The sequence below is a fragment of the Hippopotamus amphibius genome, chromosome 17 (assembly GCF_030028045.1).
Source record: "Hippopotamus amphibius kiboko isolate mHipAmp2 chromosome 17, mHipAmp2.hap2, whole genome shotgun sequence".
NCBI lineage: Eukaryota > Metazoa > Chordata > Mammalia > Artiodactyla > Hippopotamidae > Hippopotamus > Hippopotamus amphibius.
In genome coordinates, this window is record NC_080202.1 from 9459143 (window position 1) to 9486381 (window position 27239).

The window sequence follows — 27239 nt, forward strand, 5'->3', positions numbered from 1 at the left end:
GTGTGCAGCAGCGAGGCCCTCTCCCATGGGCCTCGGAGTGGGCCCTGGTCTGGAGATTTGAGGAGGGGCTGGGGGCCCTGGCAAAGGGGAGGGAGGACCAGGGAGGGAGAGGAGGAGAGGGATAAAAGTCACGAGGGAAGGGAGCAGCGAGACGCGGGGTGTTTTCGCTGGCCTCTGCCTCTGAGTTTAGAACCAGTCCTGGGTGTGGCAGGAACAGTCCGGAGCTCGGTGGGGTGTGGGGCAGGGACACGGAGAGCAGTGGGAAGGGTGTGGGGACGTGTGTGTCAGAGCTCAGAGGTGTAGGTTTGGCTTCTCCTGAGACCACAGGACTCAGGGTTGGTGAGACCTATGGGTGACCTCCTGCAGAGGGGAAACGGCCTTCTTGAGCTGCCCCGATTGGCCTGCCACGAGGCTGGAGCCAGAGCCCAGGCCTTCTGCTTTTGAGGCTGCCTTTCTCCCCCACAGAAGTGGCATTTCCTTGCCACTGATTGTGGCATTTCTCCTGGCCAGCCCAGCCCTTCCACGTGGCCCGACCGCTGGCCGCACTTGATGGGGCATGGCAGCTGCAGCAGAGAGAAGTTGCAGGCAGATGCTGCCCAGAGCACACACCTGGCTGCTTCAGCTCCAGACACGATGCTCAGTCTTTTCACGAGTCTCCTCTGCGTCTCCAGGGCCTGGATTGCCTGGGTCGCTGGGACCACCTGCCTTTCTCTTACCCTTCTTCCCTGTAAGCTTTGGAAAGCAGACGCCCCCCCCGCCCCCCCATCTCTTGCCTAGTCGTTGCCATGGAAATAGCAGCTCTGTGTTCTACTGCTTCTCTGGGCTTGGGGTCGTGAAAGACTGCTGAGGATAAAAATAATCCATGGGCTGGCAGTACCCCCGCCCTGCTTTTCCCCAGGAAGCCTTGGACTTTCCTACCCAAATCCGAGATGGCTCCTGCTAGGAATTTCGGAAGGATGGGGGCTGGGGGTGGGGGAGGAATGGCAGGGACATGCTCTAGAAGTTTCTTCCCAGTAGCACCAGTGATGGGACATCGACACGTCAGTCAGCCCTTCTGTGTTTCTCCGAGATCCCTTAAATCTCAGCTCTTATCTTTATTCTCTCCTGTGAACAATAGTAAAAAGTCTTGGGGTGGGGGGGGGTGATTCTGGGAAAGGCCTCCTGACCAGAGGGGGTGGATCAGGAAAGCACCCAGGCAGTTTGTCTTGCGCAGAAGATGCTGGAGAGGCAAAGCCCTCCCTCCCCAGCCTCCTCCCACAGCTCCCTCCAGCTCGCTCTGGGGGTGGAGAGGTATCTTGTACTCCCCACTCTAACTTTCAAACTGGGACATCTAAGCCAGAGAGGCTGGAGCAGAGCACAGGTGTCTCCCTCATTCCTCCTGAACGTTTCAGGGGAGGAGACCCTTCATCTTTACCCGGCTCAGCACTTGGAATCCAGGCTCGGGTTTTCCTGTAGCTGTTGGTCTGCTCTGTGACTGACCCATAATCAAGGTGTCTAGCCACCATGAGGGGCACTCTCTAAGACAGAAAACAGCCAATAGCCGTGGCCTCTCCCAGAATTAAGCCCTTCCTGAGCGTAGACCCTGATCCCCCATGTCTGGCTCTCTGTCCCGCAGGGTCGGCATGTCAAGACCGGGCAGCTGGCTGCCATCAAGGTCATGGATGTCACAGAGGTAGGCAGCCGTGTGGGCCAGAGGGAGGGTCAGAGCATCGAGAAGGGGGCCGGGGGGACTCTCAGAGCTCACCTCCCCCACTCACCTAGGATGAGGAGGAAGAGATCAAACAGGAGATCAACATGCTGAAAAAATACTCTCACCACCGCAACATCGCCACCTACTATGGGGCCTTCATCAAGAAGAGCCCCCCTGGGAACGACGACCAGCTCTGGGTGAGACGCGCCCCTGGCCTGCCCGCCTGCCCCTCCCCAGTTAGTCCATCCGTTCTCCCGCCTTTGTGTGCAGCTCCTGGGAAAGCAACACATTACATATTTGTGGGTGGTGGCAAGACTCGGACCCCTTCCGGCAGCACACAAGCCTTTCTGGACGATTACTCACCACATGTAGCTCTTTTGGCCCTCGCCCAGTCTCCCTCCTGGCCCGGCACATTCCTAAGAGCCATCGCCCTCCCTAGCCCGGGCACTGGTGCCAGCTGCTTCCCCAGCCTCACCCTTTCTGGTGCTCAGCCCAGCCCGGGGGAGAGAGCAGCAGGGAGCACAGCCCTGGCTGACCGGCTGGAGCTCTTGCCAGGTCCCCCCCCCGGCAGTTGCCAGACAAGTACTTCCTGAGCGCCCTCGGTATACCCTGCACAGATAATCATGAGTTGTGGTCCCTGCCTACACGCACGCACGCACACGCACACGCACACACACACTCTAACACGTCCGGTCGTGGTAGATCTTTGAGGGCTAGGAGCCGAGCACCAGGGACCGGGCGCCCCCCTGTGGGCCCGATGGACACCATCCTCCCCTCCTGGGAGGGGGAGGCCCAGGTGCAGGTCCTGTGCAAATTACCTCTGGTGTGCATGCAGATGTACGGAGCCCAGCCAAATTTTTTTTTCCATGTTGGATACGGCTTTTAGAAAATGTACAGTGAAAACACTTGGACAGGCATACTGATCCCCTGGGACTTCTTTGGGCCTCTGCCCCTGGGCCTCTAGAGGTGCCGGTGAGCCGGGAGCTCTTCTCATCTCCCTGCCTCGCCCCTGCCTGTGTGCAGAGTTTCCGAGTCTCACAGGTTCCCTCCTGCAGCTCTCTGGTAGCCCGTACACTGTTTCTGTCTCTAGCAGACCTGGGGACTTGCTGACTCTTAGCCCCTTTCTTGTCCCTCGGTCAGGGGTTGGCCAACTTTTTCCGTGAAGAGCCTGCTAGTAAATATTTGGGGTTCTGTGGGTTTCCAGCAACTACTCACCTCAGCCACAGGCGATGCAGAGATGAGGATGGGAGTGTCGCTGGATTCCCAAAGATCTTTATTTAAAACACGAAGGTTTGAATTTCATATAATTCTTCCTTTGACTTTTCTTTTTAATTTAAATTTTAATTAATTTATTCTTTTGCCGCACCACACGGCATGTGGGATCTTAGTTCCCTGACCAGGGATCGACCCCGCGCCCCCTGCAGTAGAAGCACAGAGTCTTAACCACTGGACTGCCAGGAAAGTCTCCTTCCTTTGATTTTTATTCCAACCAGTTAAAAATGTAAAAACTATGCTTAGCTTTCTGGCCATAGATTGCCGACCCCTGCTCAGAGCAGTGGTTCTTAACGGTTTTGGGTTTATGGGCCCCAGTGAGGATCTGATGAAAGCTTTGGACCCTTCCCCAAGGAAAATGCACAAACCCACGTCATTTTGTCTACAATTTCAGGGATTCCTTGGGCTCCTACTCTGGACCCAGCCCACCTGCCCCGTCTTTCCCAGCTGCATCCCCTTCCCCTTTCTCTCCTAATCTCAGCAAGTTCTATGGCCTTTATGAGGGGTCTCACAGCCCCTGCTCTCCAGCTCATACCACTTCTGGCCCCAAGGACTCCAGGCCTCCCCCAGGGGCCTGGAAAGGGAAGGAGGCCTTGCCTGACAGATGCTTTTCCTTCCGGTGCCTCCCTGGGACCATAGCTGGTGATGGAGTTCTGTGGTGCTGGTTCCGTGACAGACCTGGTGAAGAACACAAAAGGGAACGCCCTGAAGGAGGACTGTATTGCCTACATCTGCAGGGAGATTCTCCGGGTGAGCGCCAGACCCCTCCCCACACGCCCGGGGAAGGAGGTGGAACTGTGCCCTCTTGAAGGAGCCGATGGCCTAATGCTGGTGAGGGTGGAGGCCCGTCCCAACCCTGGAGGACACTCAGAGGAAACGGGCGCCTCTGTGTCCCAGCGCTGCCCCTTCTCCCTGCAGCCCTGCCCTGGATTCGCCAGAGCCACCGCTCTGAGCAGGCCCCCTCAAAGCTCAGCCTGTGCTTGGGCTCCTGGGTGAAGAGGGTCTGCTCCCTCGGCCCAGCCCAGACCAGGCTGTTGGCTCCGCCTCCCCTCGGCTCCCATCCTTGTCCTCTAACACCAAGGCCACTCCCTGTCTCCTGCCCCAGGGTCTGGCCCATCTCCACGCCCACAAGGTGATCCACCGAGACATCAAGGGGCAGAATGTGCTGCTGACAGAGAATGCCGAGGTCAAGCTAGGTACGCAGATGCTCTCTGACCTCCAGCACGGAATGAGCCCCTTTATTCATCCCTCCAGCAGCTCAGGTCCCACTACCCATGGTCTGGGGAGGTTTGCTCCTCCCCTTTTGCTGAAAATCACCCGAGAAGGTTTTTGCCAGCTCCCTGTTACGTCCCAGGTGCTGTGCAGGGCCCCCTGGGGAGATGGGATTCTTTGGCTCCTTCTGCCTGGAATTCTGTCCCTCGGTCCTTTCACCTTGGTTTTTCCCCCAGACGCAGAAAGCCTAGGTCCGGGTCTTTGGGGTGTTGACGGGGTGAAGAGGTGGCTGGGGGAGGCCGGGTAGGACGCGCACACGCGGGCGCAGACGAGGGAGCAGACGCAGTGCTCCCTCACGGCCTCTCCCGCTGTCCTGCCAGTGGATTTCGGCGTGAGCGCGCAGCTGGACCGCACCGTGGGCAGGCGGAACACTTTCATTGGTACCCCCTACTGGATGGCCCCCGAGGTCATCGCCTGTGATGAGAACCCTGATGCCACCTACGACTACAGGGTACGGAGCGGAGTGGAGGCGCGTGGAGGCAGCTGAGGGCAGACGTGAGGCAGGGGCGCGGGGTAGATTGAAAACGGGGAGCTTGAGCAGGTCAGGGAGCAAAATGAAGGCCTAGGGTCACGTTAGCAGTGAGAGGTGGGAGGGCATTTCGTGGTCAGGAAAGTACAGAGGGGAAGGGTGGGGGAGTTGGAGGACAGTGCGGGTTGGAGCAGAGGGGCCTCAGGAAGGGCATGGACCAGGAAGAGTGGTCAGGAACGTTCACCTGTCCCTCTTCTCTTGCCTCCGCAGAGTGACATTTGGTCTCTAGGAATCACGGCCATCGAGATGGCAGAGGGAGCCCCCCGTAAGTGTGGAGCCTGGGAGCCAAGGGAGGGCCCAGAAAGAGCTGTAGGGAGGAGGTGGGTGGCGGGAGGCCGGGCAAGAGGGCCTGATGGTGTCTCTTCTGCGCGCAGCTCTGTGTGACATGCACCCCATGCGGGCCCTCTTCCTCATCCCCCGGAACCCGCCACCCAGGCTCAAGTCCAAGAAGTGGTAGGTCTCTGGGGGGTTGGCGTCTAGGGAGGAGGCCCCTGGACAAAGCTTCCACCTCACCCCCTGCACCCAGGCCTGGGTCTGCACCGGGGAAGAGGGGGCAGGCGGGGGCAGCACTGCAGCTGGGGGGCCAGGAGCCTGGCGGAGGGATGCGGGGCAGACGGGCAGGGAGTCAGGGGGGCTTTTGGCTGAATGATCCCCCCTGCCTCCTGCAACCACCCCCTGCTGAGCGGGCCTCCCAGTGTGAGCCGCCGTCATTTCCAGGTCTAAGAAGTTCATTGACTTCATTGACACGTGTCTCATCAAGACTTACCTGAGCCGCCCGCCAACGGAGCAGCTGCTCAAGTTCCCGTTCATCCGCGACCAGCCCACCGAGCGGCAGGTCCGCATCCAGCTCAAGGACCACATTGACCGATCCCGGAAGAAGCGAGGCGAGAAAGGTCGGTGGGCAGGGAGAGAGGTGGCGGGTCTGGGACACACGTCAGCCCCTGCTTCTCTTCACCAGCCCTGGCTCCTCCCGGCTCCCCGTTGGGCCCCTGGCAGGCCCGGCTCTCCCTGTCCAAGGAGCTTGCCTTTCCCAAACTTCCAACCGCAAAGGCCTTTTTCCTCTGTCACCGCCTGATTTAAGCCAGCCTTCCACGTGAGGGCCCATGCTGAGCATGCGCACGTACACCTCCCACCACATCCCACCCACACTGGGGTCTCATCCCCATCTCTGTCCAGGCCCAAACCTTAGACCCACCGTCACCCCGTTGCTCCACGGAGCTGGGCGGGGACCCGGGTGCACGGCCATCCAGACAGACCTTATTGGTGGTCCCCGTCTAAGGTCTCCCTAGCCCAGGGTGGGGTCTGGGGCACTGGGTGAAGGAACAGCAGTGACCTCCCCCCTGCAGAGGAGACAGAGTACGAGTACAGCGGCAGCGAAGAGGAAGACGACAGCCATGGAGAGGAAGGAGAGCCAAGGTAGGCTTGGCAGGCGGAGGTTGGGGACCATCGCTTACTGTCTGCGGGGACAACAGTGGCCCTTGGCTTGGGGACTCAGTGTGGGCGTGGTGGCCACAGACAGGTAGACCCATAGGATGGAATCCCTGGGTGCTGAGACGTAGCAGAATGAATGAATGAGCAAGAGGTGCGCGAGGGGGATTCAGGGCTGCAGGCTGGGATGTTCAGGGAGTCAGGGCCCAAGAGGGGGCAGAGGGAGGGCAGGTCTCCGGTCACCTGTCTGGTCGGGTGAAGCACCCGCTCAGGGCTCCCAGAGGTGAGGGTGGCTTCTGACCCTGAGGCTCCATGTGCCGTCCTGACCCAGCTCCATCATGAATGTGCCGGGGGAGTCGACCCTCCGCCGGGAATTCCTCCGGCTCCAGCAGGAGAACAAGAGTAATTCGGAGGCTTTAAAGCAGCAGCAGCAACTGCAGCAGCAGCAACAGCGAGACCCAGAGGCGCACATCAAGCACCTCCTGCACCAGCGGCAGCGGCGCATTGAGGAGCAGAAGGAGGAGCGGCGGCGGGTGGAGGAGGTCAGGGCGCGTCGAGGGGGCGGGGCCCTCCTGGAAGGGCCTCCTGACCTGTTCCTGGTCCCACCCCTGGTCCCTTTAGGGCAGCAGGGGAAAGAGGGAGTGAGTGGGGGCGTCCCAGCCCCTTGCCTTCACACGTGTATGGAAGGGCTCTGTCCTCTGTTAGGGGTCCCTGAGGCGCCCGTCAGCCTTGTGTGGTGGTTGTGCCATCAGTGTCCCTTCAGAGCAAGAGATTTTCCTGCAAGGCTGCACGGTCCCCTGTCCTTGTTTCTGACTGTAAACCCCCTCCGGGTTTGTCTGCTCCTTTACCTTCAGTCCCGGGGAGCCGGGGGTCTGTGTACAAACACGTCCGTGCCCTGGGCATCTGTCTCTCCAGCAGCTGCTGCCTTTGGACATGGCAGACATCCTTGTGAAGACCCTCCTTTTACTTGTGGTTGTTTGGGCTTTAGATTTGAGTTGTACAGGTTTGTCAATTGTACTAATTGGAGGTGGGTGGGAGAAAATTCATTTTAATTAACAGAGAGTCTTTTTTTTTGAGAAGCTTATTTTTAAATGGCTGCAGTTTTTTAAATCACCAATTTAAAAAATACTTTATGCATATATATTTAATTGTACTTATTTTGGAGGCGTCATGGTGGGGAAGAAGAGGTGTATAGATTGGTTAAAAATTCTCCTTAAATGATGGAATTTTTGTTGAAACAATTACATGATTCCAAAGTTCATGGAGAGTTGAGCTTAATTTAAAAGTTATTGAAGTGATAGGAGATTAGACAGAAGCACCCACACTGCCCATGTGCTCACTGTCTGTGTTGAACAAAAAATAATTTGCTGAAAAGCCTGGTACAAATTCTTCCTAATAAATATTGTTTTCAGGTAGCAGAGTAACCAAAAATCGTGTCTAGCAAGGTGTTTCCTGGAGCAGGCCTGCCGGGTCCTTAGGGCTTGTGCTCTTTCTTTCCCTCTTTCCTTCCCTTTCCCTTTCTCTTCTTCCCTTCCTTCCTCCCTTCCTTCCTCCTGTCCTTCCATCCTTCCTTCCTTCCATCCTTCTTTCCTTCCTTCCTTCCTTCCTTCCTTCCTTCCTTCCTTCCTTCCTTCTTGTTTTGTTTTGGGTTTTTTTTTTTTTTTTTTGAGCAGAAAGATTGTGACAGTTATTAAGTGAATGTGACCTGGACTTCTGATGTTCGCTAAGGATCCGGCCAGGTCCTGCTTGAAGTTGCTTTTCTGTGTATGGGCAGCTGGTGCCCTCTCGTGGCCGAAGACTACCACTACAGCCCACTCCCTCTGGGCTTTCTGGCCAAGGTTCATTTGAGAGGCCAGGAGGGGAGCGAGGGGAAAGGTTGTTGTTAACTTTGGCTTTGGTTTGTTTGGTGGAGGAGTGGATAGGAGAAGGGTTTATCCAATTCGGCCCCCTCCAAGGGCCGCAGTCAAGCTCTCAGCGGCTCTTGTCCCAAGCCCACAGCCATGTTAGACAGCAGTTTCTCCCAAGCCAAGCCCCTGTGGGCGCTCATGTAAGGGTAGGTAGGTCTGTAGAAACAAGGTGAAGCCACCCTCTCTTACCACCACCCCGAGTGAGCTCGAGAGCAGCCCGCGCTGTCCACCAGGGATCCCCTTCCTCCCGGGGCTGTGCTGTCCCAGTGTCTGGTGCCGTCCTTAAGGCCACACGTCTCTTCTCCCACAGCAACAGCGGCGGGAGCGGGAGCAGCGGAAGCTGCAGGAAAAGGAGCAGCAGCGGCGGCTGGAGGACATGCAGGCGCTGCGGCGGGAGGAGGAGAGGCGGCAGGCGGAGCGGGAGCAGGTACAGCGCCCCCAGCGCACACCGGACACACCCCTTCCCTCCGGCCTCCCCTCCTGCTCCTGCTGCCTGCCTCCCCTGCTCCCCAGCCCCCTGTCCCCTTCTTTCCCTCCCCCGAGATTCCTCCTATCTTTTCCAGCTTCACTCTCTCTCTCTGTTTTCTCCCACCCTTCAACCCCCCACCCTGGCTCCCTGCCCTCCTCCTGTCTCTGTGCCTTCATTCCCATCTCTCTGCCCCGCCCCTGACTGCTGCCCCCTGCACCTTCCCTCATGGGGCCTGCGCCCTGGCTCCCTCCTCATTCCCTGCCCTCTGCGGGGCTCATCCCACCCCGGCCTCTCTCTTACTCTGCCCTGCGCGCCTCCTCATCCTCGCCCCACTGACCCTGTCCTCCAACTCCTTCGCCGCCGCCGCCCCCCCCCCCCCGCCTCTCCCTCTCTCCCTGCCCTCTGCCCCCCACCCCGCCCCCCAGGAGTATATCCGTCACAGGCTAGAGGAGGAGCAGCGACAGCTCGAGATCCTTCAGCAACAGCTGCTCCAGGAACAGGCCCTACTGCTGGTAACGGGGTCCCCGGCCTCCTCCGGGAAGATGCGTACTCAGAGCGTCTCTGCCGGAATGGGATGGGCACACGTCAGGGGAAGGGACTCACCCAAGCATCGAGGGAGGACGTCTCCTCTGCAGGCAGCTGGAGGAGAGGAAGGGTGTGCCTGCTCTGGCTCCCAGGGCCGCGCCCCGCTGAGCCCCCTCTCCCTACCCTTGGGCCCAGGAGTACAAGCGGAAGCAGCTGGAAGAGCAGCGGCAGTCAGAGCGCCTGCAGAGGCAGCTGCAGCAGGAGCACGCCTACCTCAAGTCCCTGCAGCAGCAGCAGCAGCAGCAGCAGCTCCAGAAGCAGCAGCAGCAGCAGCTCCTGCCCGGGGACAGGAAGCCCCTGTATCATTACGGTCGGGGCATGAACCCTGCGGACAAGCCAGCCTGGGCCCGAGAGGTACTCGCCGCCTCCTCCTGCCGCCCGAGACCCCGTCCGGCCGGGGCCTGGTAGCTGCAAGCCTGGTCGGTCCGCACGGGCAGGCCCTGGGAAGGGGAGAGGGGCGCGCGGTGGCGCTGGAGAGGTCGGGGCCTCAGGTTTGAGAACAGGACAGACGTCCTGCGTGGCATCCCCTTCGTCGCAGGTAGAAGAGAGGACGAGGATGAACAAGCAGCAGAACTCTCCCTTGGCCAAGACCAAGCCAGGCAGCACAGGGCCTGAGCCCCCCGCCCCCCAGGCCTCCCCTGGGCCCCCGGGACCCCTTTCCCAAACGCCGCCTATGCAGAGGCCGGTGGAGCCCCAGGAGGGACCGCACAAGGTGAGTCTCGCCCTGTTCCTGTCTTAACACGCAGACACGGGGGGCTTTACGCAGCACAGGTACATGGCGTGTACACACACGCACACGCCCCTAGCCAGGGGTCACAGACCTCAGGACACGTGGGCAGAGACAGGTGGCTGCACGCGTCTGTTCCTACGTCTCACCTGTTCTGGGCTCGAGGAGGCCCTTTCGATGGATAGTTGGAAGCCAGAGGCTTGACTTGCCCCGTCCTCCCAGCCCAGGCCCCAGGTCCCAGGTGGGGACGTGCCACAGAGCAGGCAGCCCACCCTCCCTGGTCTCTCCCCGCAGAGCCTGGTGGCACACCGGGTCCCACTGAAGCCATATGCAGCACCTGTACCCCGATCCCAGTCCCTGCAGGACCAGCCCACCCGAAACCTGGCTGCCTTCCCAGCCTCCCACGACCCCGACCCCGCTGTGCCCGCACCCACCGCCACACCTAGTGCCCGAGGAGCCGTCGTCCGCCAGAACTCAGACCCCACTTCCGAAGCGCCTGGCCCCAGCCCGAACCCCCCAGCCTGGGTCCGGCCTGATAATGAGGCCCCTCCCAAGGTAAGGGCAGCCCTGCAGAGCCGGGAGAGGGCAGAGAAACAGTAAGGGAGGGAACGGAGGGCGGGTGGGCACCAGGCGAGGTGGCCGTGGGCTCAGGGTTGGAAGGGAAGAGAAGGGCGAGGCGTCTAGCACGGCCGGTCCCGCGGGGTGACCCTAACACACGCGCGCGTGTCCGGTGAGTCCGTGGCGCGTGCGGGAGTGGAGGAGTGCCCAGGGTGTTTGGGGAGCCACGGGGACAGACTTGCTGGGTCGGATCCCAGCTCTGCTGTGTCCCAGCTTCACGACCTTGGACAGATTCCTTACCTTCCCTGACCTCCGTCTGCTTCTCCATCAAGGCAGGGAGAGCTCTTTCCCGGGTCTCGATGAGGACGGGCACCCGCCGGGCGCCCAGCGCAGAGCACCGACTCCTTTCTTCTCCCCGCAGGTGCCTCAGAGGACCTCATCTATCGCCACTGCCCTTAACACCAGTGGGGCTGGAGGGTCCCGGCCAGCCCAGGCTGTCCGTGCCAGGTAACCCCTGGGTGGCGGTGGGCGGCAGCCCGGGGGGCAGTGCGGGGGGCAGAGGGGAGTTTGCCAGGTTACCCGCTTAGGGGTGGGCAAGCCCCGACCCAGTCACCTCAGCCCCCTCCCCGCCCCCGCCCCCGGCACCCCTGTGCTCCCTCCACAGACCTCGCAGCAACTCCGCCTGGCAAATCTATCTGCAAAGGCGGGCAGAGCGGGGCACCCCCAAGCCTGCAGGGCCCCCTGCTCAGCCCCCTGGCCCGCCCAACGCCTGTAGGTAATGGAGTTGTCCCTCCACGGCTCACTCTCACCCTCACTTCTGCCACCTGCTTTCCCCTGGTGACAGCTCCCCCTGCGGTGCAGCTCAGCATCCTGGGGCGGGAACCTCCTCTCCCTGACCCTGCCTCTGCCCCCCCCGCAGTAACCCCGACCTCAGGAGAAGCGACCCTGGCTGGGAGCGCACGGACAGCGTCCTCCCCGCCTCTCACGGGCACCTGCCCCAGGCCGGCTCGCTGGAGCGGAACCGGGTGGGAGGTGCGTGTGCCGGGCCTCGTGGGCAGCCTCCGTCAGGGGGGACCCTGCCTTTGGCTGCTCTGGACTGGGTGGGGGCAGGGCGGGGACGGGGCTGGGCTGGAGGCCACCCCCGTGCAGGTGGCAGTGACCTCCTTTCCCCCATCCTGCCACTTCCAGCTGCCTCCAAACTGGACAGCTCCCCCGTGCTCTCCCCTGGGAACAAAGCCAAGCCCGAGGACCACCGCTCACGGCCAGGCCGGCCCGCAGTAAGTCACCGGGCAGCACCCGCAGCCCTGCCTCCTCCCGGTTTGGGGCTCGGGGGCCGACGTGGAGCCTCTCGAGCCCCAGGGAGCTGGGTGCCAGGGGCAGGGCCTTCATTAACCTGTGGCCAGAGGGTCTGTGGGCTCACAGGGTGGTGCTTCTCAGTCACTAACCTTTCTTAACCTCTCTCCTGCCTCTCCCCGGCTGCCCTCCTTGCCCACGGCCCCCCCAGAGCTATAAGCGAGCCATTGGTGAGGTTAGTGTGCAGGGGCCGCTGGCGGGAGCCCCCCCTGTTACCCTGCCCTCCTCCAGCCTCCCTCGTCCCTGCCTCCCCTTCACGCAGCTCCGCCCCTGCAGGATTTTGTGTTGCTGAAAGAGCGGACCCTCGACGAGGCCCCCCGGCCTCCCAAGAAGGCCATGGACTACTCATCGTCCAGCGAGGAGGTGGAGAGCAGCGAGGACGACGAGGAGGAGAGCAACGGCGAACCGTCAGAGGGGAGCAGAGACACCCCTGGGGCCCGGTATGGGGACGTCCTGGGGGCGGGGGCGCTTCTACACCAGAGGTGCCAGAGGGAGGGGTGCTGGGGTTGGGGGAGTTGGGGCACGTTTGAGGGCAGGTGGTTCCCTTTTCCCAGAGGGGGGTCCCCAGCTGTCATTGCCGGTCAGTTCTTCCTCTCCTTCCCTAGAGAATGCGGGACAGGGCTGGGGGCTGGTGTCTCCAGCGCTCTCCCGCTGTCCTGTCAGCTGCGGGGCCTCTTCGGGTGCCTCTGTGCGGCCAGCGCCCCCCAAGCGCTGCGCAGGGGCGAGGGCTGCCAGGTGAGGGCTGAGTGCGCCCTGTTCCAACAGACCCTGCAGGTGCCGGTCCTCCGGCCCTCCTCTGCTCCCTGTGGCACTCAGGTGGCACGTGGGTGGCAGGCAGGGCCTGGAGGGCCCCCTGACCTTCCTCTCTCCCGTGGCAGCGATGGAGACACAGACAGCATCAGCACCATGGTGGTCCATGACGTGGAGGAGGTAGCCGGGACCCAGACCCCCTATGGGGGTGGCACCATGGTGGTCCAGCGCGTGAGTGGGCCCCCCGTCCTCCCCCAGCCTGCCGTGCCCCTCCTCGGCCCCAGCACTGGCCCCCTTCCCTCTGCTCCCTTAGACCCCTGAGGAGGAGCGGAGCCTGCTGCACGCCGACAGCAATGGCTACACGAACCTGCCAGACGTGGTCCAGCCCAGCCACTCGCCCACCGAGAGCAGCAGAGGTCAAAGCCCCCCCTTGAAGGATGGAGGCAGTGACGTAAGTCAGTGAAGGTGGCTCCGCAGGCAAGAAGAGGTCACTGGTCTCCCTGGCCGTGGGCAGGAGACCCGGGGTGCCAGGGGCACTGTGGTGGGCAGGGTGGAGCCCCGGGGGATGGGTTGGCCAGGGTACAGCGGGAGGGGGAGGGCCTGGGCCGGGGTCCGGTGTGTGTGCCTCACTGCCACCCCACCCCGCAGTACCAGTCTCGTGGGCTGGTGAAGGCCCCTGGCAAGAGCTCGTTCACCATGTTTGTGGACCTGGGGATCTACCAGCCCGGAGGCAGTGGGGACACCATCCCCATCACAGGTGAGACAGGAGGCCCGGCCATGGGCATGGGGGGCCTCGGATGACTCGGCTTCTGCCCTGGCACCCAGGCAGGAAGGGCTTCTGGGGCCCCCTTGACCCAAGAGGAAAAGTGTTCAGTGGTGGCCCAGGGACCTGCGTGACAGAATGAGGACTCTGCCAGGCCTCCTGGCCCCGTTTAAACTCCTCCGGGCGCCACCCCCCGCCCCGTTCTCCAGTCTTTCCCTTTTGTTCTGAGTGTTCTGGGGTGTGGGGTAAAGAGGAGCAGGCGGAGAGGGCTGCAGCCCACCCCCCGCTTCTCTCCTCCTCCCGACAGCCCTGGTGGGTGGAGAGGGCAGTCGGCTCGATCAGCTCCAGTATGACGTAAGGAAGGGCTCTGTGGTCAACGTGAACCCCACCAACACCCGGGCCCACAGCGAAACCCCCGAGATCCGGAAGTACAAGAAGCGGTTCAATTCCGAGATCCTCTGTGCGGCCCTTTGGGGTAAGCCAGGGCCGGGAAGGAAAAAAGGGGCCTGGTGTGCCCCTGTGCTCCTGGTCAGGCGAGGGCCTGGCTCTGCCTCTGATCTGCCCAAGGGCTCCTGTTGCAGGGGTCAACCTGCTGGTGGGCACGGAGAACGGGCTGATGTTGCTGGACCGAAGTGGGCAGGGCAAGGTGTACGGACTCATCGGGCGGCGACGCTTCCAGCAAATGGATGTGCTGGAGGGACTCAACTTGCTCATCACCATCTCAGGTGTGTGTGGAGGGCGGGGCCGGGAGGCGGGCTCAACTCCTGGGTCCTCTGTCATCACCTTCAACCTGGGAGGAGGGCAGCCTTAGTCCAGGAGCTGGAAGGTGGGGCCACACTTTCTCACCCCTCGTGGTACTCACACAAAGGACAGCAGGGAGACAGAAGCTGGAACTCCGATGAGGGAGTGTGTGTGTCCAACCCCCCAGGGAAAAGGAACAAACTGCGGGTGTATTACCTATCCTGGCTGCGGAACAAGATTCTGCACAATGACCCGGAAGTGGAGAAGAAGCAGGGCTGGACCACTGTGGGGGACATGGAAGGCTGCGGGCACTACCGTGTTGGTGAGGAGGTCTTGACACCGTGGCCAGGGCACATTTGTTTATGAGAAGAGAGAAGGAAACGGGCCTGGGCTAAGAAAGCCTTGAGGCCAGAGACCGGGGGCCCGCAGTTGGGGGTGCAGACAGACCTGTGGGAGGGAACGCAGCCCCAGAAGGGAAGTCCCCGCATCCCTCTTCTTTCTTGCCCCCAGTGAAATACGAACGCATCAAGTTCCTGGTCATTGCCCTGAAGAACTCTGTGGAGGTGTATGCGTGGGCCCCCAAACCTTACCACAAATTCATGGCTTTCAAGGTAACCCCAGCCTCAGCTCCCAACACTGTTCCAAGGTCTGGCTCCGCCACCCGCGTCCCCTGAGCCCTTCTTTCCTCCGCAGTCCTTTGCTGACCTCCCGCACCGCCCTCTGCTGGTGGACCTGACGGTAGAGGAGGGACAGCGACTCAAGGTCATCTATGGCTCCAGCGCCGGCTTCCACGCAGTGGATGTTGACTCGGGGAACAGCTATGACATCTACATCCCTGTGCACGTAAGCTTGGCAGGGCTGCAGGCGGAGTGGGGCCGCCAGTCTGGACCCCAGACTTGGGGCCTCTAGCCCACCGTTTCCTCCCCAGATCCAGAGCCAGATCACGCCCCACGCCATCATCTTCCTCCCCAACACGGATGGCATGGAGATGCTGCTGTGCTACGAGGATGAGGGTGTCTACGTCAACACGTATGGGCGGATCATTAAGGACGTGGTGCTGCAGTGGGGAGAGATGCCCACCTCTGTGGGTGAGCGAGGGGCCCCCCCCCCGCCAAGCCTGTGTCCCTGAGCTGGGCTGCAGCCCACTCACTGCCCCTGCACTCCCTCCCCCCCAGCCTACATCTGCTCCAACCAGATCATGGGCTGGGGTGAGAAAGCCATTGAGATCCGCTCTGTGGAGACGGGCCACCTGGACGGGGTCTTCATGCACAAGCGAGCCCAGAGGCTCAAGTTCCTGTGTGAGCGGAACGACAAGGTGGGAGTGACGAGGGGCCTGGGCTCCTGCACTGGGTGGGCCCCCGGGATCTGGGCCCGCGGGCAGGGCTGGGGGAGGGGAGGTTCCGGGCCTTCCTGAGAGACCTCAGGGGCGCGCGCTGTGTGGTCGCGCCCTGCCCTTCCCTCACCTTCCGTCTCTGAGGTTCCTGCACCCCGAGGTCTGTGCTGCCCGCTTCCCCAAGTGTCCCTGCCTTCCGGAGGGGCGGGGGGCGCTCTGAGGGGCTGTGTTCTGCAGTTTCTGTCTGTGTCTCTCTCTCCCCAGTCAACTGAGACCGTTCCCCCCGCCGACCCTCGCTGACGCGTCTCCTCCCCCCACCCAGGTGTTTTTTGCCTCAGTCCGCTCCGGGGGCAGCAGCCAAGTTTACTTCATGACCCTGAACCGTAACTGCATCATGAACTGGTGACGGGGCCCTGGGCTGGGCTGTCCCACGTGGACCAGCTCCTCCCCCACAGCCAGACTCCCCCGGGCCGCCCTTCTCTTTCCTCCCTGGGCTTTTGCTTTCCTGGTGTGAGTCACTGGAGCCTGCTGGGAACGTGACCTCTGACCCCTGATGCTTTTGTGATCACGTGACCATCCTCTTCCCCAACATGGTCTCTCCCCAAAACTGTGCCTGTCCCAGCTTCTGGGGAGAGGCACAGCGGCCCCTCACCAGGAATTGGGTGGGCCTAGCCCCGCCCCCCTTCTCCACTTAAGGGGAGAGTGTTTGGGCCTTGGACCCCACACCCCACTGCTGCTGACTCGGCAGGGCCCTGGGCCCCTTTATTTGCACGTCAGGGGAGCCGGCTCCCCCCTTGAATGTACCAGACCCTGGGGGGGGTCACTGGGCCCTAGGTTTTGGGGGGGGGGTCACCAGCCACTCCAGGGGCAGGGACCATGTCCTCATTTTCTGAAAGCACTTTAATGATTCCCCTCCCCCCAGACCCCAGGGAATGGAGGGGGGACCCCCGCCAGCCAAAACATTTACCCCTTTTCAACCCCCATCTCTTCTAGCCTCTGCCCTCCCCCGGTGGAGGGCGGGGGCAGGGCGCTCTCGCCCTCCACCCCTCCTTGCTTGCATCTGTCTATAGTGTGAGCAGCAAGTAGCCCCGTCCGCTCCCTGCCCCCACCCCTCCTCAATGTAGTGGCCTTGGAGATCTCGTTTGTTAATAAAGACAATTCAACCAGCTCCCACCCCTTCAGGCCCTATGTGATTCTGTTTTCTCTCACTATTCCGGGTACTAGCCAGGGCCAGCCAGCATTGCTGGGGATAAGGGGGCAGGGTGGGGTAGAATCTGCAGTGAGTGAGACTGGGTGGGGTGGGGGTGGGTGGGACGTGCTGGGCCAAGAAAACCTAGAGGAAACAACGGAGGGCGGGCCGGGGCATCCTCAGCCTTAAACCTGTGGGCTTTTGGGGCTCTGCGCTGGGGCCGTTTGGTCCCCACCCTCGCCAGCCTGGCCAGGCCACAGAAGCACCTGGCTCTAGCCTATGTGCAAGTTCTATAAAGGGGTCTCTCCTGTTTGGCAACAAATGGATAAAGGTTTCTTAGAGGGTCACATGGGGTTGGGGCCCAAGAAAAACTGGGAGGTCAGGAAGACTGAATTGAGGGTGGTTCTTGCTTTCTGGAGGGTTGACATGCAAGAGCCTTCCTGAACCATCTGCCAGCTCCTGATGCCTGCCAGGTGTCCAGAGCTACACACGTGTGCACATACGACTCCTCTTGTTAAGTTGAATACAGGTTTATCATTGGCAGCGGGAGAGGATCATGATAAAGCAGCGGCAGCAACTTGTTTTTCAAATGTCTTCCTGGAGATGGGTGGGAACGTTTGTCATTGCGGCTGCGGGCTCACGTCTACATACACCGCGGGTAGGGCAGTTCGGGCACTTGGTTGAAGTAGGCCCCGAGGAAGATGAGGCTGGAGCCGACAAGGAAGAGCAGCAGAGCGGCCCAGAAGCAGATGTTGTCAAGCGCCTTCCCCATGCGCACCCAGTCGGAAACCTCCTGGGGAAGGGGCAGGCGCAAGATGAGTCCCGAAAAGCTGCGGGAGCCTGCGGCTTAGAGTCAGGGATAGCGGAGGCCCCGCAGCGCCCCACCCTGCCGGCTCCCGCCCCACCTCGCCGGCGGCTTCCTGGTCTCGCGTGCTCTCGGCCACGAAGTTCACGGCATCCACGCAGCAGCGGATCTCGGGGGCGGCGGTGCCCAGGCTCTGGCAGAGGGCAGCTGGTGGGGGCGACCCCGAGGGTGGGTGATGGGGAGCCTCTCCCGCGGCAGGTGTCCCCGTGGGCCCGCCCGGGCCACTCTGCTTACCTGTCCAGGTCCCGTGCCGGTGCCTCTGCCCCTCGAACACGAGCTCGCTCCGCGGCTTTTTCAGTATCAGCTCCTCGGCGCGGAGCAGCAGGCCCAAGGACGACGCCCGCCTGGGGGGCGAGGTGGCCCGGGGGACCTCGGGGGGAGCGCCCGAGCCCAGGAGTTGTGGCAGCAGCTCCAGTAAGACCTGGGGGGCGCGGGGGGGCGGGGCCAGGTTAGCTCGAGGCCCCGCCTCCCGCCGGGAGCTCACCCACCCTGTGCTTACGTGGCGAAGCCGCGGGGACGTGGCGTGCGTGCTGGGCGTCCGCAGAGACACGTTGAGCACAATCACGCAATTCATGACGATCAGCGTGGCAACCACCATGACGAAAATGAGATACCTGAGGAGGCCAGAGTTCGTGACGTCACAGGCGCCCCGCTTGCCCTGAGCCCCAGGGGGCCGCTGGTCAGTCCTCTGGCCTCACAAGCGCGCCTCTCCGCCAGGCGCGGGGTTAGCCGCTTAGCTGCCCCTCCTCCGCGGGGCCGGACGCGTCCTCCCCGCCTTCTCCGCCCTCGCACGGCCGGGGGCCACCATGAAGGGGACTCCCGGCTCCCTGGAAACCCTGCTGTGGGTCTACCACTTCCACAGCTCCACGGAGGTGCGCCTATGCCAATACCCCCCGCACACCCCCGCCAAGGGTGGCACCTGGAAACGCGCTGGCAAGGTTTCCAGAGCCACCCCTGTGACCTCTGCCCTATGACCTGCTGGTCCCCCCGCCCCTGTGCCTTTCCAGGTGGCCCTCCAGCCCCCGCTTCTGTCTTCCCTGGAGCTCGTTGTGGCCGCAGCCCATGAATATCTGGGGCAGAGGTTCAGAGAGCTGAAGTCCCTGGAGCCGCGAGAGCCGGAGAAGCCGCCCGCCCCGAAGCCCACCCTGGGGCTGGTGCTACGAGAAGCCGCGGCCAGCGTAGTGAACCTCGGGGCCACCTTGTTAGAGGTGGGGCGCCGCGGGGTTGAGGGAGGGCGGGGAAGGGCGATCCAGCAGCAGCAGCGGGGACCTCTGCACCGCCACCGACTCCTGCACCCACCCCGCCCCCACTGCAGATCTCAGCCCTCTGGGTGCAGCAGGAGGTGCAGCGACTAGACGGCGGCCCAGGCCCGGCCCCGGACGCCGGAGACCCGGGTGGAGCCCTGGCCCGGGTAGCCCAGGCCGCGGGGCAGGGGGCTCGGCAAGCGGCGGCTGCAGCAGGAGCGAGCGCCCGGCTTCTGCTCCAGGGGGCGTGGCTATGCCTGTGTGGACGAGGTCTGCAGAGATCCGCCTCGTTCCTGCAACAGTGGCAATGCCAGCGGGGCCTCGGAATCCCCGGGGAACCGGTGAGTGCAAGATGAGGGGAGTTGGGGGCCAGAGGTGGCGGGGCTGAGTGGGCACTGAGCCGGCCCGCCCCCAACAGAGATACCCAGGAGATCTCAAGGTGGCGTCCAGCAGCAGTACGGAGGACGGGGGATCGGAGAACCCACCACCATCCCAGCCCCACCCCACGTGCGAATAAAGCCCAGGTGGGGACGAGACATCTAAGGCTCTCCCGGAATCAGTAGGTTTTGGCCCTGCCCTCCCCATTGAGACCCTTGGCTCCGCCCCATGCTCGTCTGGCTCCGCCCTTCACAGTGGCCACGCCCCACGTGGGCCCCGCCGCGACCTGCTCACCCCGCGCTCACCTGCCCAGCAGCGGCACGCTCAGAGACGTCTCTGGGATTTTCTGGGCAATTAGGAACAAGAAGACGGTCTGGGCGAGCAGAACGCTGATGGAGACGGTGCATTTCTGGCCGCCGGCTGGAGGGAGTGCCTGGTGAGAGCAGGCCCCACCCCCCAGGAGGGAGTCGGGGTTTGGGGTCTGGGCGACTCCTTACCCTGCGCCGGCAGGAAATAGGCGAGCAGCACTAGGCCCGAGATGAGCACGCAGGGCACGATGATGTTAATTACGTAGAAGAGCGGCTTCCGGCGAATGATGAGCGTGTAGATGACATCAGTGTCCCCTGGACCATCAGAGCCACCGTCGTGGCGGCGGATCATCCCGGGGCAGAAGTCGATGGCCCACTCGCCGTTCTCTGCAGGACGGCAGGCGCGGTCAGCCGGCTCTCGGGGATGGGGCGCCCCGCTCTGCTCTCTGTCCCCACATCTGACCGCGGGGGCCTCCAACTCCCGGCGAGGAGAGGATGCAAACGGTCTGGACCAGGTGGTCTGGCTTGCTTGGGCTGGTAATTCGGTCGGAAAGGGGCATCGGGGAGGTTACGGAACCACCACAAGCAAGAAAGCAGCACTAGGCCGACAATCAAAAAAGATTTCAGGGAAGGGTCAAGTTAAAGAAGGGTTGCCAGTCTTTCCCAGCATCGATGGCCCGGGGCAGCCCCACTCTGCAAGTCCCGTCTAGAAGCGGGTTTTCCGAGGGGGCCTCACCAGTATAGGCCTCAGTGTCGATATCGATCTTGCTGATGGGCCTGCCGTCGTCGTCCACGGCGAAGACGAACTCCACCTCTTCGGCATTGTACGTCTGGGAGCTGCGGGGCCGGGGCCGGGACCCCCACCCCAGGGGCTGGGATCTGGCCGGGGAGTTACGCTCCACCCCGTTACCCAGGCCCCGCCTCCACGCCTGAGTTTCCACCCCTACGTCTAACCCGCTAGAATGGCTCTACCCTATTTGAACGTCTAGCTCCACCTCTGGCACAAAGGCCCGCCCCGGATTCGACGTCCAACCCCCCACGCCCGGCCCCCCACCCCCACCCCCATAATCCCACAATGGTCCCGGCCTGCAGGCAACTCTTCTCACCGGAAAACAAGCGAGCAGTTCTGCCAGTCGAAAGGGAAGTAGGTGACCTCCACGGCGCAGGTGCTGCGGTAGATGGCCGGGGGCAACCAGCTCATGTAGCCGCCCTGGGAGACCAGCACGTTGGCCTCATAGGCTACACCGAACTGGCCGTCGATACTGTGGGTTCCGGGAAACCGAGGGTTTGCGCAGATCTGCGGCCCCCTCGCCCTCCAAGCAACACCCTTGCCCCAACCAGGTCCAGCCCAGCCCCCCAGGCCTCGCCTTCCCTCCAGTCTGGCCCGTTCCTCACTTGTTTTCCAGCACAATCTCTGGCAGCCATACGAGTTCTGAAGGGACCCGCAGGGTTTCTATGCCCCCAAAGTCGCCCTTGCTGTAGTTGAGTCGGTAATCTTGCCAGTCCTAAAGGGGAGGGGGTGGACCGAAGGATGTGTGCCCTGGTGCCTGCGACAGGTTTGGGAGGAAAGGGTCCCCTGGACAAGACCTCACACTGTTCCCCAGACTCGACTCACGATTCCAATCCAGACGCTGGTGGTGAGGGTCTCCTCTTTCTCGTTCTGCGGGTGGGAGATTAGAATGATGGAAGCGAGCTTTAGGACAGAGCTCAGCGGTTGGGGCCGGAAGTGGGATTTTAGGCTCAGAGATGGCGCTTGGCTTGACGGTGGGGGTATCTTACCAGTGAGATGAGGTTGGTCAGGGTGACTTTGAGGGTGACGGCGACAGTGTCCTCAGGCTCCTGCACTGGCCGGCTGCCTGGATCGTAGTTGTCGAAGAGGTGGTGGTAAAGACGCAGCTCCTCATTCTTCCCCTCACCTCTGCCTGGGGATGGGGCCAAGCAGCGGGGTCACTGGAAATGGAGAGGCTAAGGGGCCTCTCCTCTCTGCCTCTGGGTCTGCAGGGCTCTGCTTCTCTGTCTGTCTCTGTGTATTCTTCCGAACCAGTGATATTGTGCCTGGGTACCAAATACTGTGTCTCCATCTACGTCTCAGTCTGTTTGTCCTGTCCCTTTATGTCAGTATCCTGTGTGTTTGTCCGACCACTTCCCCCAACCCTGGTCCATACCGAGGAGCTGCAAGAGGATCAGGGCGCCGAGCAGAGCCCCTGCCATCCCGCTGTCTGGTCCCCGGGGTTATTCTGAGCTTTGGCAGGCTCAGACGGATGGGGGCAGGCCAGGGTGCGTGAGTGAAGGGGAGGCGGGTGTTAGTGGAGGAGGGTGTTAGTTCCGGGCTGGGTTTAGGGGACTGTCACCTAATCCTCTTACTACCCCTACTGCAGCCAGGGACATCTTGGCTACTTCCAGAGGCAGCTGCCCCTCCTGAGTTCCCTGCCCCCACCCCATCCCAGCAGCCTTTGCCTGGGCTTCAGCCAGCTCCCCAGCCACAGACCCAATCCTCTCATGACTGGAGCAGGCCTGACACAGGTGGACAGGTCCTTTCAGAACACCTGAAACCACAAGCCTGGCAGCGGGGCTGTGGAGGGCCCTGCTTTCAACAATGCACTGGTGTCCTTTGAGTCAGCTGCCCTGTGCAGGTGACATCCCTTGCCTCCCATACTCACCACCACCCACAGCCCAACCAAGGTCACACTAATGCAGTTTCTGCTGGAAGAGTTTGGCAAAAGCAGAGTGTCCTTAAAGATCTGGTAATGAGACAGGCAGTCACAGAGGATTAGTCTGCAGTGACAAACTCCACCTAGCAAAGGAGACAGTGCCACAGTACAGGGCCTACCTCCTCCTACAGCCCATCCCTGTCTGCCCACCCGCAGCCTGTCAGAGACACCAGTTTCTCATCTCTCTGCTGCCACCTTGTGGCCATGTATGAACGTACTGTCTGCCCCACTCCCAAACAAACACACACCTTTCAGTCTTTCCTGAGTTTCCTTGGACCACCCTAACCAATCACAGGAGATGCTTATTTAAAATTCAGTTTCCTAGGCTTCATCCCCAAAGAATCCCAGTTTTGTAAGATAACAGAGATGGGATGCCAAGAATCTGCTTTAAGAAACTACCCAGGCTTCCCTGGTGGCACCGTGGTTAAGAATCTGCCTGCCAAAGCAGGGGACATAGGTTTGATCCCTGGTCTGGGAAGATCCCACATCCTGTGGAGTGACTAAGCCTGTGTGCCACAACTACTGAGCCTGCACTCTAGAGTCCGCGAACCACGACTACTGAGCCCATTTGCCACAACTACTGAAGCCTGTGGACTTAGAGCCCGGTGCTCCGCAACAAGAGAAGCCGCTACAATGAGAAGCCCGTGCACTGCAGTGAAGAGTAGCCCCCGCTGTCTGCGACTACAGAAAGCCCTCTCACAGCAACGAAGACCCAGTGTAGCCAATAAACAAAAAATAATTAAAAAATATTTTTAAAAAAGAAAAAAGAAACTACCCATACGTTTCCTTACGGGGTAGGAAGCACTTGTTATGCCTTACACATTCTTCCTCCCACCAGTCCAGCAGAGCAGTTACCATTGTCCTGAATGTATGAGAGAGGACTCCAGGTCAGGTCCAAGGTCATGGTACTGAGTCCGAACTCCTCCTGCTTGCCACATGACAGGCTGATAAATTGAGAGACAAGTTGTTGGGGCAAGGAATAGCAACTTTATTTGGAAAGCCAGCAGACAAGAAGATGGTGGACTAGTGTCTCGATGAACCATCTTCCCTGAGTCAGAATTCAGGCTTCTTTTATCCTAAAAGGGGAGAGGGTAAAGTCCTGGTTCCAGCCAGTCTCCATAGGGGATGTATTAATTTCTTCCTTCCTGCAGCCACTTACAGGTGGGCCTGGTCAGGATGTTTCCTTGTGAGCTAAACAAAGGAATTGAGCTTAATGCTCATTACCTGGGAGGCAGGGTTCCCAGAGATGGGTCATTATGTGTAACTGAAGCTTATAGGCAACGTTCCTTTAGTGACTAACGTAATAGAACACAAAAGTTCTTCCCTATTACAGTTCCCCACTGTCAATGATCCATTCCACAATCCTGTGAGAAAAAGGACCAAGACCACTCTAATTCCTGCTGAACAGGGGTGACAAAGAGGTGATTATGGAATGGAATTGATCAGCCTTGGAAAGGGAACATTCCTTAAAATCTCTAGTCAGCTGTACAATCCTCGTTCCTTTTTTAATCTATAACTATTTGAACCTGATGAAACCCGTTAGAATTAAACTTCATTATCTAATTTGCAATTTAACTTGGGGTATTGGTTCCAGTTCCCAGTACTTAGTTATTAATTAACTTTGTGCCATAATTACACTAAGTTCCTGTGCTATTTATTTGGACGAAATTAAACAAATAGGTTGACCCTTCTCTGGCTACAATGAAATTTTTTAAAGTATTGAGATTATAAAGAGCAACCTTGAGTCATCTAAGGATTCACAAACCCATTGCTCTCTATGCATCTCAGGGATTGGGTCACTTTTGCTGACAGTGGTGCTGCTTTAATCCGGTGGGCTCGCCCGCTGCTCACCTCCTGCTGTGCAGCCCGGTTCCTAACAGACTGACAACCGATACTGGTCCAGAGCTGGGGAGCCCTGTTTTAGAGCATTTATAGATTCTCCCACCTGGCCAGACACCTGGAATGGCCTATCATACAGCATTTCAAAGGGGCTTAATTTAAGCCAGCTTCTGGGAGCCACTCTGATCCGTAGCAGGGCAACTGGCAAGACCTTATCCCAAGTTAAATTCGTCTCTTGACATATATTAGCAATGCTCCTTTCTAGTATATCATTCATTTCCTTGGTTTTTCCTGTCGATTGTGGGCTCCAGGATAAATATATTTTCCAATTAATTTGCAATGCTTTAATCCAAGTTGGGGGATAATTTCCTTAAGGAGGGCTTTGACCACTCTGGAGGCTTTTTCCTGTCCAGGTGGGATATGCTTCCACCCATCCTGACAAAGGGTCCACACACACCAGCAGGTTATCTGAAATTCCCTGCAGCTCGAGGATTGGCGTAAAGTCTATCTGCAGGCTCCTCTGAGCTGAGTCCCTATCTGTGGAGGTCGGAAACAGCACTCTTTGACCTGCTCTTTGTCTCTTTCTACAAAGGAGATCTTGCCCCTAAAGAGGGACTGGACACACTCTGGCATCTATAAGAAACTGTTTCAGGGACTTCCCCGGCGGTCCAGTGGTTAAGATTCTGCGCTTGCACTGCAGGGGGTGCGGCTTCCATCCCTGGCTGGGGAACTAAGAGCCCACATACCACGCCGCGCAGCCAGAAAAACAAACAAACAACAACACAGAAAAAAAGAAACTCTTTTAGGGTAAGGTTCCCCAGTTGGCATTCTAGAGGTTGTAAGAATGAGCTATTTTGTACTCCTCCAAAAACACCTGTGACCAGGATGGATTGCGATGTTTTCTGTGCCACCTTGGTATTTACCACAGAATATGTGGCACCTGTAACAGAAAGTTAATCCCCTCATTCTCCATTGTCAATTTTACCTGAGTCTCCTGTCTTTTGTTTTCCTTCCTATTTAGCCTAGGGCAATCTTTTTTCCCAATACCCTTCCTCCCTACAATAAGTGCATTGTTCCTTCCCCAAGGGTGGCTGACCTCTCTTTGGGTCACTCATCTTCTGGTGAGCGCCACTGCCAGAAAAATGGCGTTGTCTTTTGCATTTTCTTTCTTCTGTTGTTGTTCCCTGTTGTTGAACCCTTTAAAAGCAAGATCTACCAAAGGAGAAGGGTTCCTTCCAAATGCACCAACTTTCATAATTTTCTTCTTATGTCTCAGGCACTTTGTCCAATGAAGCAAATTCACTGTTCCAGGATTTTCAGGGGCCTCAGGATCTGCATCAGTATAACATCTGCAGGCCTGATAAATCTTCGTTTGGTTTTTGCTGAATTTCTGGAATTTTGTTCAGACTCCTGCTTGGGTTCCCCTTTTCAAAGCCCTGCCAAGATGCACTTACGGTGGTGCTCTAATAAGGGCATTCCTCCCTCCTCGGGGTCCAGTGGGCTTCAGGTGTGCCACGTGGGTCTGTTAGGCGGAGCTGCTTCCCTGGCCTTATCAATGACCATTCTCTTTTCATCTAGAGGATCCTCCCTATAAAAAAATCTGAGGTGGAGAAAGGACTCTGCAGCCATAGAAACCCCTTTGGCTGGCTGTTTGCATCTAGGCCCCCTGTGGGATAACGGTGTAAGGGAAATTGCCCTGCCCCGGGAGTGGCTCCTGGCCCAAATTGTGTTCCCTGTCGCATCTTAGCTGGTGATACCAGACCAGGTCCCTGTGCCCCAAGAACTAACACAGGATTTTCTAACTGACCCCTAGAAGGAGGGAAAGCCAGTCTCACCACTTTCTGAGCCCCAGTGTCAAGAATTGGGGCCAAATAGGAACAAGAGATGGTGAATGGGGTGGATATATTGGCATAATGGCCGGAGCAGCTGGGACAGCCAGCTCCATCGGAGGTTGAGGCGACCTAACCTCACCCTTCCCTTGGGTTTCTTTTACCATAAGGTGACAGCTATCTGACTTTTTCCCACCCTGATGTAATAGCACAAGAGCTACTCACCATTCATGAAATAGCACAACGATTTCAACATTCTTCCCCACTTCTTCACAGAACAACTATAGAGCCATTCAAAAGCCACCGTAACATCATAAACAGCAGTTGATCAGCTCTAACCATTCAAAGGATGCCTCTTGGCCTCGGCATCGACCAACCGGGCTGAATTCTGGGATGAGGCTTTCGGTGATTTTAGAAAGCAAGTGGAATTTTTCTCTTCTCCCTGGGAATGTCTCACTTTCAGACAAGAACAGACGGGCTTTTTCCATTCCTTTCCTCCATTTGACATCAGTAAAAGTTTTAAATATCACAAAACTGATTTCGCTGTAACTGGAGAAACGGTACCAAAACAAAATGAAACCAAAAATGCAAAGGACAAACAGAAAACCCTAAATAAACTCTCAAGTTTGGTCTTGGGGTTTCACATACACCAACGACGTGGGAGACCACAAACGATGTCATTAACACAGCAAGGGTGGCAGTATGTGGTGCACAGGGTCCCAAGATAACCGTGCCCAAACCCCTTGTGGAGATCCTAACAGGTACTGTGGCCACACATTTTCATCTTCCTAGTCACGGTTTCATAGCTATAATCAGACCACTTATCCAAAATGTGCCTCAGAGGACTTTCTTTAGGCATAGTTAAAACATTCCCCACCTCCTTTTTTTGGCCATACCACGTGGCTTTTGGGATCTCAGTTCCCCAACCAGGGACTGAAACTGGGCCACAGCGGTGAAAGTGCCGAATCCTGACCACTGGATCACCAGGAAAACTACCCATTCCCCATTTTCTAAAGACATAAATACAAGACAAACAAAACAAACAGCACAGGGACTTCCCTGGTCATCCAACGGTTAAGACTCCGCGCTCCTAATGTAGGGGGCCCAGGTTCAATCCTAGATCCCACATGCTGCAACTAAAAGAGCCCTCATGCCGCAAGGAAGACTCGGCACAGCAAAAAAACAAAACAAAACAGAAAACCCCAGCACACACAAATGCTAGCATCCAAAGAAATGAACCAGTTCACAAATTGGGTAAAAGTCCCCCAACTATTTCCTCTTATTCTCTTTGCAACATGGTACCCCACTCAAATACAAAACAGGTTGGCTTATTCTGGGGAAAAAAGGCCCCAAACGGAGAGGCAATAAAGTTTCCAGCCGTACACACTGGCGTGATTTACCCGTTGGCTCCCAGATGCTGATTCCTCGCTCGCTGCCAAGAGCTGGGGCAGCCAGGGAATTTTAAAGGGAAGATCCTCAGGACAAGTGGTCCTGGCAGC

General features: G+C 59.2%; 3 protein-coding genes across 14 annotated transcripts in view; 2 read left to right on the forward strand and 1 right to left on the reverse strand.

Annotated features, from left to right (window-relative positions):
• MINK1 (misshapen like kinase 1) overlaps positions 1-16545 on the forward strand; it is a 47496-nt gene extending 30951 nt beyond the window's left edge. The window contains exons 2-33 of one of the 12 annotated variants that reach the window (XM_057713928.1): positions 511-727; positions 1616-1672; positions 1762-1887; positions 3602-3712; positions 4068-4158; positions 4555-4685; positions 4974-5028; positions 5138-5216; positions 5481-5656; positions 6110-6179; positions 6523-6733; positions 8409-8525; positions 9288-9506; positions 9691-9864; positions 10234-10434; positions 10859-10944; positions 11102-11212; positions 11357-11469; positions 11626-11714; positions 11942-11965; positions 12067-12230; positions 12669-12771; positions 12854-12991; positions 13189-13297; positions 13611-13778; positions 13885-14028; positions 14232-14366; positions 14555-14655; positions 14738-14887; positions 14973-15132; positions 15220-15359; positions 15700-16545. In XM_057713928.1, coding sequence (XP_057569911.1) covers positions 557-727; positions 1616-1672; positions 1762-1887; positions 3602-3712; positions 4068-4158; positions 4555-4685; positions 4974-5028; positions 5138-5216; positions 5481-5656; positions 6110-6179; positions 6523-6733; positions 8409-8525; positions 9288-9506; positions 9691-9864; positions 10234-10434; positions 10859-10944; positions 11102-11212; positions 11357-11469; positions 11626-11714; positions 11942-11965; positions 12067-12230; positions 12669-12771; positions 12854-12991; positions 13189-13297; positions 13611-13778; positions 13885-14028; positions 14232-14366; positions 14555-14655; positions 14738-14887; positions 14973-15132; positions 15220-15359; positions 15700-15783 — 4008 coding nt within the window. In that variant the 5' untranslated portion in view covers positions 511-556 and the 3' untranslated portion in view covers positions 15784-16545. Of the gene's footprint in view, positions 1-510; positions 728-1615; positions 1673-1761; positions 1888-3601; positions 3713-4067; positions 4159-4554; positions 4686-4973; positions 5029-5137; positions 5217-5480; positions 5657-6109; positions 6180-6522; positions 6734-8408; positions 8526-9287; positions 9507-9690; positions 9865-10173; positions 10435-10858; positions 10945-11101; positions 11213-11356; positions 11470-11625; positions 11715-11941; positions 11966-12066; positions 12231-12668; positions 12772-12853; positions 12992-13188; positions 13298-13610; positions 13779-13884; positions 14029-14231; positions 14367-14554; positions 14656-14737; positions 14888-14972; positions 15133-15219; positions 15360-15699 lie in introns of all 12 variants that reach the window. The other 11 variants (XM_057713924.1, XM_057713927.1, XM_057713926.1 and 8 more) reach the window with 11 other exon arrangements.
• Positions 16546-25486, reverse strand: CHRNE (cholinergic receptor nicotinic epsilon subunit). The gene is made up of 12 exons (XM_057713946.1): positions 22928-25486; positions 21141-21283; positions 20977-21021; positions 20757-20866; positions 20468-20623; positions 20098-20198; positions 19551-19748; positions 19359-19473; positions 17931-18045; positions 17666-17852; positions 17472-17578; positions 16546-17359 (listed from the first exon to the last, which is right to left on the reverse strand). Exons 1-12 carry the CDS (start codon positions 22974-22976, stop codon positions 17210-17212), a joined length of 1476 nt encoding a protein of 491 aa, XP_057569929.1. The 5' UTR covers positions 22977-25486; the 3' UTR covers positions 16546-17209.
• C17H17orf107 (chromosome 17 C17orf107 homolog) lies at positions 18206-19063 on the forward strand. The gene is made up of 3 exons (XM_057713945.1): positions 18206-18303; positions 18439-18639; positions 18747-19063. Exons 1-3 carry the CDS (start codon positions 18238-18240, stop codon positions 19029-19031), a joined length of 552 nt encoding a protein of 183 aa, XP_057569928.1. The 5' UTR covers positions 18206-18237; the 3' UTR covers positions 19032-19063.
• Positions 25487-27239: the final 1753 nt, after the last annotated feature.